The 12,860-nt window shown below is 34.7% G+C and overlaps 1 protein-coding gene across 1 annotated transcript in view; it reads left to right on the top strand.

The window, feature by feature from the left end:
* The first annotated feature begins 12,487 nt into the window (after window positions 1-12,487).
* LOC110441350 (serine-rich adhesin for platelets-like) overlaps window positions 12,488-12,860 on the top strand; it is a 24,890-nt gene continuing 24,517 nt past the window's right edge. The window contains exon 1 of the mRNA XM_021484466.1: window positions 12,488-12,814. Within this exon, the coding sequence (XP_021340141.1) occupies window positions 12,742-12,814 (73 nt within the window). The 5' untranslated portion in view covers window positions 12,488-12,741. The remainder of the gene's footprint in view (window positions 12,815-12,860) is intronic.

The raw sequence follows: 12,860 nt of genomic DNA, 5'->3' as shown, positions 1-12,860 counted from the left end.
AATAAATGTTTAAGAAACACTATTTACGAAAGAAGACAATTGTATTCGGTGTGCCCCATCCGGGCCGTCAACTCACGACCAACGGCACCAAATCGCCTATCCTAGAAACATCTGCAGCTCCCACCATTACGCAAAATAAAGGTTTCGATGTGGCAGAGGTCAACAGCACTATACTCTCGGCACGGTCTGTTTGTTTGGGGTTTAACGTCCCTGCAACAACCAGGGTCAAATGATGACAGGACATGGTCAGAGTGACAAATCGTCTATGGAGGATAGGAGTACCCGGATTGTAATGTATATGTAATGCATAGATGTATACGAATTGTACAAATATCATGACACATTGATAAAACCAATTAATGTTCCAATACTTTGTTATTTTCATGTTTAGATAAAACACATACTAGCCAGGCTAACAACCAAGACATAAACAGAATAAACAAATCGAAAACAATGATCAATAGTTTTCTTAAAAACAATTTATACGAAAAGAAAACAACTGAGGGGGGACATCAAACAATAGGGAAAAAGTCAAAGCAATGAAACAGCCATACAAATAAAAAGAGCGACATCAAAATCATAAGACATTCGTCAAAATAATACGAGATTCATCAAAATAATGAAAGAGACATCAAAATAAAAAGAGAGACAGAAAAATAATAAGAGAGACATCAAAATAATTAGAGAGACGTCAAAATAATAAGAAAGACATCAAAATAATAAAAGATTCATCAAAATAATAAGAAAGAAATCAAAATATTAAGAGATTCATCAAAATAATAAGAAAGACATCAAAATAATAAGAGAGACATCAAAATAATAAGAGATTCATCAAAATAATAAGAAAGACATCAAAATAATAAGAGAGACATCAAAATAATAAGAAATACATCAAAATGATAAAACAGACCTCAAAATAATAAAAGATCAATTAAAACCAAAGGAAAAACATCAAAACAATAACTGAGACTTAAAAAAGGAGGGACAACAAATCAACGGGAAATACATAAACAATATAAGAGACGTTGAAACAATACAAAAGCATCAAAACAATACAAGAGACCGCAACACAATACAAGAGACGTTAAAACAATACAAGAGACGTCAACACAATACAAGAGACGTCAACACAATACAAGAGACGTTACAACAATACAAGAGACGTTAAAACAATAGAAAGGCATCAAAACAATACAAGAGACGTCAACACAATACAAGAGACGTTACAACAATACAAGAGACGTTAAAACAATACAAGATACGTCAACACAATCCAAGAGACGTCAAAGCAATACAAAGGCATCAAAACAATACAAATGACGTCAACACAATACAAGAGAGGTCAACACAATAAAAGAGACGTCAACACAACACAATACAAGAGACGTTAAAATAATACAAAAGAGGTCAACACAATACAAGAAACGTCAACACAATACAAGAGACGTCAAAACAATACAAGAGACAGCAACACAATACAAGAGACGTTAAAACAATACAAGATACGTCAACACAATACAAGAGACGTTACAACAATACATGAGACGTTAAAACAATACAAAGGCATCAAAACAATACAAGTGACGTCAACACAATACAAGAGAGGTCAACACAATAAAAGAGACGTCAACACAATACAATAGACGTTAAAACAATACAAAGGAATCAAAACAATACAAAGGCATCAAAACAATACAAGCGACGTCAACACAATACAAGAGACGTTAACACAATACAAGAGACGTTAAAACAATACAAAGGCATCAAAACAATACAAATGACGTCAACACAATACAAGAGAGGTCAACACAATAAAAGAGACGTCAACACAACACAATACAAGAGACGTTAAAACAATACAAAGGCATCAAAACAATACAAAGTCATCAAAACAATACAAGAGACGTCAACACAACACAGGAGACGTCAACACAATACAAGAGACGTTAAAACAATACAAAGACATCAATACAATACAACAGACGTCAGCACAATACAAGAGACGTTAACACAATACGATTAAAGAGACGTTTAAACAATACAAGAAACGTCAACACAACACAATACAAAAGACGTCAAAACAATACAAAGGCATCAAAACATTACAAGAGACAGCAACACTATACAAGAGACGTTAAAACAATACAAGAGACGTCCACACAATACAAGAGACGTTAAAACAATACAAGAGACGGCAAAACAATACAAGGACGTCAACACAATACAAGAAACGTCAACACAATACAAGAGAGGTCAACACAATAAAAGAGACGTCAACAAAACACAATACAATAGACGTTAAAACAATACAAAGGAATCAAAACAATACAAAGGCATCAAAACAATACAAGAGACGTCAACACAATACAAGAGACGTTAACACAATACAAGAGACGTAAAAACAATACAAAGGCATCAAAACAATACAAGAGACGTCAACACAATACAAGTGACGTCAACACAAAACAAGAGAGGTCAACACAATAAAAGAGACGTCAACACAACACAATACAAGAGACGTTAAAACAATACAAAGGCATCAAAACAATACAAAGGCATCAAAACAATACAAGAGACGTCAACACAACACAAGAGACGTCAACACAATACAAGAGACGTTAAAACAATACAAAGACATCAATACAATACAACAGACGTCAGCACAATACAAGAGACGTTAACACAATACGATAAAAGAGACGTTTAAACAATACAAGAAACGTCAACACAACACAATACAAGAGACGTCAAAACAATACAAGAGACGTCAACACAATACAAAAGACGTCAAAACAATACAAGAGACGTCAAATCAATACAAAGGCATCAAAACATTACAAGAGACAGCAACACAATACAAGAGACGTCAAAACAATACAAGAGACGTCAACACAATACAAGAGACGTCAAAACAATACAAGAGACGTCAACACAATACAAGAGACGTTAACACAATACAATAAAAGAGACGTTTAAACAATACAAGAACCGTCAACACAACACAATACAAGAGACGTCAAAACAATACAAGAGACGTCAAAACAATACAAGAGACGTCAAAACAATACAAAGGCATCAAAACATTACAAGAGACAGCAACACAATACAAGAGACGTTAAAACATTACAAGAGACAGCAACACAATACAAGAGACGTTAACACAATACGATAAAAGAGACGTTTAAACAATACAAGAAACGTCAACACAATACAAGAGACGTTAAAACAATACAAGAGACGTCCACACAATACAAGAGACGTGAAAACAAAACAAGAAACGTCAACAAAACACAATACAAGAGACGTCAAAACAATACAAGAGACGTCAAATCAATCCAAAGGCATCAAAACATTACAAGAGACAGCAACGCTATACAAGAGACGTTAAAACAATACAAGTGACGGCAAAACAATACAAGAGACGTTAAAACATTACAAGAGACAGCAACACAATACAAGAGACGTTAAAACAATACAAAAGACGTCCACACAATACAAGAGACGTTAAAACAAAACAAGAAACGTCAACACAACACAATACAAGAGACGTCAAAACAATACAAAGGCATCTAAACAATACAAGAGACGTTTAAACAATACAAAGGCATCAAAATATTACAAGAGACAGCAACGCTATACAAGAGACGTTAAAGCAATACAAGAGACGTCAATACAATACTATAGACGTTAGCACAATACGATAAAAGAGACATCTAAACAGTACAAGAGAAGTCAACACAACAAAAGAGACGTTAACACACTACAAGAGACGTCAAAACAAAACAAAGGCATCAAAACAATCCAAGAGACGTCAATACAATACAAGAGACGTCATCACAATACGAGAGACGTTAACACAATTCAAGAGACGTCAAAACAGTACAAAGGCATCAAAACAATCCAAGAGACGTCAAAACAAAACAAGAAACGACAACACAACACAATACAAGACCCCCCAAAACAATACAAAGGCATAAAAACAATACAAGAGACGTAAACACAATACGATAAAAGAGACGTTAAAACAGTACAAGAGAAGTCAACACAATACAAGAAACGTCAACTCAAAACAAGAGAGGTCACCACAATACAAAAGACGTCCACACAATACAAGAGACGACAACACAATAAAAGATACGTCAACACAATACAAGAAGAGACGTCCACACAATACAAGAGACGACAACACAATAAAAGAGACGTCAAAACAAAACAAGAGAGGTCACCACAATACAAAAGACGTCAAAACAATACAAGAGTAAAACAATACAAGTGATGGCAAAACAATACAAGGACGTCAACACAATACATGAAACGTTAAAACAATACAAAGGCATAAAAACAATACAAGAGCCGTAAACACAATACAAGAGACATCAACACAATAAAAGAGACGTTAACACACTACAAGAGACGTCAAAAAAATACAAGAGACGTTAACAAAATACAAGAGACGTCAAAAAAATACAAGAGACGTCAATACAATACAAGAGACGTTAACAAAATACAAGAGACGTCAACTCCATACAAGTGACGTCAACACAATACATGAAACGTTAAAACAATACAAAAGACGTAAACACAATACAAGTGGCGTCAACTCAAAACAAGAGAGGTCACCACAATACAAAAGACGTTAAAACAATACAAAAGACGTCCACACAATACAATAGACGTCAACACAATACACGAGACGTCAACACAATCCAAGAGACGTCAACACAACAAAAGAGACGTTAACACACTACAAGAGACGTCAAAAAAATACAAGAGACGACAACACAATAAAAGAGACGTCAACACAACACAGGAGACGTCAACACAATAAAAGAAACGTCAACACAACTCAATACAAGAGACGTCAAAAAAATACAAGAGACGTCAAAAAAATACAAGAGACGTTAACTCAATACAAGAGACGTCAATACAATACAAGAGAGGTTAACACAATACAAGAGGCGTCAACACAATACAAGTGATGTCAACACAAAACAAGAGAGGTCACCACAATACAAAAGACGTCAACACAACACAGGAGACGTCAACACAATACAAGAAACGTCAACTCAAAACAAGAGAGGTCAAAACAATACAAAAGACGTCAACACAATACACGAGACGTCAACACAATCCAAGAGACGTCAATACAATACAAGAGACGTTAGCACAATACGATAAAAGAGACGTTTAAACAATACAAAGGCATCTAAACAATACAAGAGACGTCAACGCAATACAAGAGACGTCATCACAAGAAAAGAGACGTTAACACACTACAAGAGACGTCAAAAAAATACAAGAGACGTTAACTCAATACAAGAGACGTCATCACAATACGAGAGACGTTAACACAATTCAAGAGACGTTAAAACAATACAAAGACATCAATACAATACAACAGCAACACAATACAAGAAACGTCAACACAACACAATACCAGAGACGTCAACACAATAAAAGAAACGTCAACACAACTCAATACAAGAGACGTCAACCCAATACAAGTGATGGCAAAACAATACAAGGACGTCAACACAATCCAAGAGACGTCAACACAGTACAAGAGACGTTAACAAAATACAAGAGACGTCAAAAAAATACAAGAGACGTCAAAAAAATACAAGAGACGTCAAATCAATACAAAGGCAACAAAACATTACAAGAGACAGTAACACAATACAAGAGACGACAACACAATAAAAGAGACGTCAAAACAAAACAAGAAACGACAACACAACACAATACAAGACCCCCCAAAACAATACAAAGGCATAAAAACAATACAAGAGCCGTAAACACAATACAAGTGGCGTCAACTCAAAACAAGAGAGGTCACCACAATACAAAAGACGTCCACACAATACAAGAGACGACAACACAATAAAAGAGACGTTAACACACTACAAGAGACGTCAAAAAAATACAAGAGACGTTAAAGCAATACAAGAGACGTCAAATCAATACAAGAGACGTCAAGACAATACAAAGGCATCAAAATATTACAAGAGACAGCAACACAATACCAATACAAGAGACGTCATCACAATACAAGAGACGTAAACACAATACAAGTGGCGTCAACTCAAAACAAGAGAGGTCACCACAATACAAAAGACGTCCACACAATACAAGATACGTTAAAACAAAACAAGAAACGACAACACAACACAATACAAGACCCCCCAAAACAATACAAAGGCATCTAAACAATACAAGAGACGGCAACACCATACAAGTGACGTCAACACAATACAAGAGACGTTACAACAATACAAGAGACGTTAAATCAATACAAAGGCATCAAAACAATACAAGAGACAGCAACACAATACAAGAGACGTCAACACAAAACAAGAGAGGTCAACACAATACAAAAGACGTTAAAACAATACAAGAGACGTTAACACAATACAAGAGACGTCAACACAATACAAGAGACGTCAACACAATCCAAGAGACGTCAAAACAATACAAGAGACGTTAAAACAATACAAGAGACGTCAACACAATACAAGAGACGTTAAAACAATACAAGAGACGTTAACACAATACAAGAGACGTCGACACAATACAAGAGACGTCAACACAATCCAAGAGACGTCAAAGCAATACAAAGGCATCAAAACAATACAAGAGACGTCAACACCATACAAGTGACGTCAACACAATACAAGAGAGGTCAACACAATAAAAGAGACGTCAACACAACACAATACAAAGGCATCAAAACAATACAAAGGCATCAAAACAATACAAGAGACTTCAACACAATACAAGAGACGTCAAAACAATGCAAGAGACGTTAAAACAATACAAAGACATCAATACAATACAACAGACGTCAGCACAATACAAGAGACGTTAACACAATACGATAAAAGAGACGTTAAAACAGTACAAGAGAAGTCAACACAATACAAGAAACGTCAACACAATACAAGAGAGGTCAACACAATATAAGAGATGCAACACAATACAAGAGACGTTAAAACAATACAAGCGACGTTAAAACAGTACCAGGCGTCGAAGTAAAAGGAAAACCATCAAAACAATAAGAGAGACATTAGAATAATAGGAGAGACATGAAGACAATTATAGAGGCATCAAAATAACAGGAGAGACATCATGGCAGCTTAAATCCGGACAGAGAAAGGGATTCGAAGAACAGAGACGAATGGGGCAACCAGATGAGCCATCTTTGTGACCACCTTTTAACATCCACTAATAGGTGGAATGGGTAAACATGTTACATTTTTTATAGTGCAATTGGGCGAAATGTCTCTATGAGTTTTGACAGCTGAGTTTACTGATTCGGCCCACTGTGGCTTAGTGAGTTGTTTTCAGCGGTTTAGTATGGTGGCTTATAGATGACATTTTGTCTTTTCGCTTTGTCGCCCGCGAAATAACGCCTAGCGAAAACACGAAATAACGGATAGACAAAAACCTGCCAAAGCGAAATAACGAAATAACTCCGAACCCTCCTTTTGGCGTTATTTTGTTACATTGTATTTAGCTTTGGCGGATTTCGTCATTTCATCTTTTTGTTTTTGCGGTTTTCGTCTTTTCACTTTTGCGGGTTTTCGTCTTTTCGTTTTTTAACTTGGCGTTATTTCGCCGGCGACAAAGTGAAAAGACAAATTGTCATATATAAGCCACCATAGTTTAAGGTCGAGACACTGGTCATTTGCACTCTTTGCTTGACAAAACAAAACTAACTTAATTAGCCTTTATTGTTCAGACCAAACTGATGAATCTTCTTCCGAAGACTTCGATTATATATTACCAACACGTACACATTTTACACCTTTGTGTACATACGCTTCACTGGTCATTTGTCTGATGGACGAGCCAGGGTACATATCGCACAACTCACCGAAACGGTCACACATAAACACGGGTGTGATACATGTAGATGTGTACATTTTATATTCAGGGGAGGATGATATGATGTTCAGTTAAAATCAGTTCTTTATTTGCTGAAGTTTTACAAGTTATGGCAACTACAGTAAGACAAAGACACTCACAAGGACATTCTCACACTAACTCGCACACTTCATCATCAAAGGAGGAGGATGGTAAGATATTACTGAGGAAAGAAAGTTAGATACCGTGATAATTCAGTCGTTATGTCTGGTAGTGAGGTGACAGTTGTTGTCCTGCTAAAGTTTAATGTCACAAACGATGATAATAACGACGAAGAGTCTGTGATGCCTGTCATTACACGTGCTGAAGGATAGCCGAGAGGAATTGTTTTCTGTATAGATGTTGTCAACCCGTGGGGTTAATATATCCCCATTTAGACACGTCATGGAGGAATACGAGACACAGACACGATACACGCTCACCTGTGTCGACCTGGTTTAATTGTCCGATATAGGATTCACTTAGATCAGCATTGTAGTCCGTGTATTGTATAGGTACAATACGATGTACGTCATCAAGGAAACTGGGTATATATCCACATCCTAATTATGGTTTCATTTCTCTGTCGTTAAAGGATACTGTTAAGGTTGTATATAAATCTGGAAACAATAGATCTTACTACCGGCGCTGACCTGGTCAAACTGTCTGGTTAATGTGGAATTAATGAAAAGTCGCGACAACTAGTTTTTTCTCCTTCCAAATGAGTCAATGACCTTTAAGACATTGTTACTACACCTGGTCTAATACAGGTACATCGGTTTGATTTTACCGGTTAATTGTTTAGGACCGGCATACCACTCAGATGTAACGCATACATTTATAGTTTACTTCTTTACGAAGAAAATATATGGAGAACTATTACTGCAGAAATATATCTGCTCAAAGTTTATTCAATGACTTAATTAGAGTCCAAAACTATTAATGAACCACGTTCTCCTGGTAAAAGGATTTTTGAGCCAATCATTTTAAAACTTATGTCTAAAACAATCGTTTAAAAGAAATCATCACAGCCACGTTTTCTACATATTCAATGTACAGTATCCATGTTTAAGTTTGATGGGCCGTACAGCCAAAAGTAATAAAAACCCGAAACTGTTTGATAGAGTTGATCACTGTACAAGTTACAGATTTCAGATTTTTATTTCTCTCAGACATACACAGTATGTAACAAGAGGTCAATATATATCATATTCATATATACATGGCGGATAACAAAGGCATAAAGACTACCATGATAAACTAATTACGTACATTCAATAGCTTTTCAAGTTTTTCTTGAAATTTGCTCACAAACTTTTACATTGCATATAGTAAATAGTCCAAGCATTTTAATGAGGCTAGGGTAAGTATAGTAGTAATAAGGCTAGGGTAAGTATAGTAGTAATAAGGCTAGGGTAAGTATAGTAGTAATAAGGCTAGGGTAAGTATAGTACATGTAGTAATAAGGCTAGGGTAAGTATAGTAGTAATAAGGCTAGGGTAAGTATAGTAGTAATTTGGAATAAATAGTTGTCTTATTTGCTTAACAGATACGTGTTCGCACTTAAATAGAAAATGATATTCATCACCAATTTCATTAAAACATAGATTACAAGTTCTGTTTTCTTTGTGTATTCCAATCCATTTTTCAGTTTCTATAGGTAAGTACATATTTGAAGTTCTGAACTTAGCAATAATTTGTCTTTCTTTTGGCTTTAGTTTCACAAGGTAATTTTCAAGTTTAACATTTATTTTAAAATTGGAATAGGTAGATCCTCTTGAAGAGCTCTCGATATCGTTAAACCATTTTTAGATAAACTGGTCTTGTAATCTTTATTTCACAAGTTTCAAATAATCTCTATTAAACGTACATTTTTTCTGATATGCCCAGATATTTAAACCTGTTTTCATACATATATATTGAGCATTCTTTAACCATTTGAACTCCATGATTCCATTTGTTTGTAAGATAAACATTAAGTTATGCATAGTGCTTGACAGACTATTGCTAGTTATCAATTTATATCAAAACATTATTACTCTGGTTTTAACTTTAACATATAAAGGGAATCTCCCGATCTCTCCATAAACCTTGTAGTTTGGCGTGCTTATTTAAATACCCAATATACGCTAGCAGAATTGTAAATGTAGTTTTTCAATTGCGCTTAAATTTTCAAAACTCCATACTTCTACTGAAAAGAGAAATATTGGTAATACAAGGGAATCAAACATTTTTAATTGAAGGTCTACAGGTAATGAAATATTTCTTATTTTCTTGTACACAGCAAACATAGCTTTTTTGGACTGTTCTAACAATTTCATTTTTGCTTTGAAATAACTTCCATTGTAACTCATTAAGACTCCTAAATAGGAGACTGATTCAAGAACCTCTATCTCTTCATTACATATTGTAAAATGAAACTGTGTTCGACATTTTCTCTTTGAAAATATAACAATTTTGGGTTTGTTGATATTTACATCAAGCTTCCAGCTTTTACAATATAATTCAAAAGTATTAAGAGCAGATTGGAGTCCTTCCGCCGATTCAGACATGATAACAGTATCATCTGCATAGAGAATTATAAACATTTTAATATATATTCCAATATTTTCACCTAAAGTTTCTATTGTATGTAAACAATTAACGCTGTTTTCTTCAAGAAAATCTTCTAGATCATTAAGATAAATGGCAAATAAAAATGGAGATGATGTTCCCCTTGTTTTACCCCGACGTTACAGTTGAACATTTCAGATATATCATTTCCATTTTTAACATAGGATTTACAGTGTAGTATTTGCATGTAAATTAAAAATGATTTTGAACATTTTCCCAGTTATTTTACTTTTCTGAACTTTTTTCCATAGCCCAAGTCTCCAAACCGAATCAAATGCCTTTTTGAAATCTATAAATGAACAAAACAACTTTTTTTCGAGTGAAAAATAAAAAGAGGTAAGGCATGTAGAATGAAAATATTGTCCGTGGTGGAGTGATTTTTCCTGAATCCGGCCTGAGCCCAAGATATAAGATTTATTTTATTAGCCATTTTATTTAATCTGCTTTTAAGTATGAATGTAAACACTTTTCCAAGACATGAGACGAGTCTTATTGCTCTATATAATTATCTAAATTATCCGGATCACCTTTACGTTTATATATGGGTTTTATAACACCTGGCTTCCAAGAGTCAGGTATACAGCCTGTATTAAATATAGCATTAAATAACTTATAATGGTTTAAATAATTCAACAGTGGATTTTAAATATTCATTTAAGATTCCATCATAACCTGAAGCCTTATTGTTAATTAAATACGAAATGGATTTAGTAATTTCACATTCGGTAATTTCTCCATTCAACAGATCATTTCGCTTTGAAATATTTCAGTAGAGTTACCTCCCTTGTTAAGATCTTTAAAGTAGCTGTATAATTCATTGAAATTTTAACAACATTCTGTCCCTTGCAATTACCGTCAATTTCATTAAGAATATGCCAGAATGTTTTCGGTCCTATTTTTAATTTTTTTCTTAATTCCATTTCCATTTTCTCTTGATAGATTTTATAAAATTTATTCAAAGTTCTCCTGTATTCTATACCAGTATTTTTATCGGCATTATAACGACGTTAGACTCCATGAAAATCTAACCTCTTATGATGACATTCCCGAGTAAACCAAGGTTTTCTAGTTTTTCGACTTTTGTATGTTTGATGAAAAACCTTCTTTTCCCCAAATGTAGGTTTTGCCGAATCTTTGTATTTACTACAGATCACATCATTTATTTCCACAGCTGTTACTAAATTGCATGGTTTTCCCGAAATCAGGTCCAATTTTTCAACAATTTCTTTTAAGTACCATTATTATCTTCTTCAATATAGTTGGCGCAGTTCGATACCATTTTAACATAGTTACCTGTGGGAAAATATTACTTCTGACATTTATATTGTGCACTACAAGTTTATATTGAGTCTACAATGAACATCAGAAATTAAAGGATCAAAATCAAGAATTTCAAAATTTGTTACAATTTCAAAAAGATCTGATGACAATAAGAGATAGACAATTACACTGGTATTATTACAAGTTGTCTTCCCAACCAGTGGCGGATCCAGAGTTTTTTTTTTGTGCTTTGGGAAACCCCCCATAGCCTGATAATTACTTTAAAAGTCATGCATTTTTACCGTTTTCCTCATTTATATATATATGAATTATTTTCTTTATAAAAATCAAGCAGATGACGTCAGGTCACTTCGTGTCACGCACATAGATTGTATCGGTAGAAGAAGGAAATGCGTTGACAATGATTTACACTGTATATATATCTATGTGTATATACACTATACCTGTGTGTCTATAGGTCTGTATGCTAATTCACGGTTTACCAGGTACTGTGGGCCTAGTCATCAAGGGTTAGACATAACTGATATAAATGAAGGACGTTTCCATCAGTTGTGGTTGAATTGTGACCACGCTATATAAATTCACAATAAAATAGTTTGGCATGAAATTAGCAATATTTCACAGATTATTTTTGTCATCGGTAAACAGCAAGACGTAAATGTGTACATTGACTGAGCGAGGGCTTATTAGGTTAATACCTGCTAAACCTCACTGAGGTTAAATACACGGCTTACATTGTACACCTACGGCAAAACCATTCAGCCATGACAACTTTCGGCACCACGTGATTACTTTTCTGCTGTTACCTGAAGGACCAGTCGTTATCGTGATCCTCGTTTATTTTCATAGATCAAGCAGCGTTAAACGGTTTAGATGATGGTAATGTTTTTGTTGTTATACAGATACATAGAAGCAGTGTGATTCTCACCATTCCTTGAGGTTAAGATGACAGCTATGGACGGATTATATCCCAGAATACTAACACTTGTTGCTGCTTGTAGTCTCCTGTGTTATAAAGGTAAGAGTCGACGTTTTATTACCGATCGATTGTGTGCGTGCGGGGG

The sequence above is a fragment of the Mizuhopecten yessoensis genome, unplaced genomic scaffold (genome assembly GCF_002113885.1).
Source record: "Mizuhopecten yessoensis strain PY_sf001 unplaced genomic scaffold, ASM211388v2 scaffold715893, whole genome shotgun sequence".
Taxonomy (NCBI): domain Eukaryota; kingdom Metazoa; phylum Mollusca; class Bivalvia; order Pectinida; family Pectinidae; genus Mizuhopecten; species Mizuhopecten yessoensis.
The sequence above is the reverse complement of the archived record's forward strand: the minus strand, read 5'-3'. Positions and strand labels throughout refer to the sequence as shown.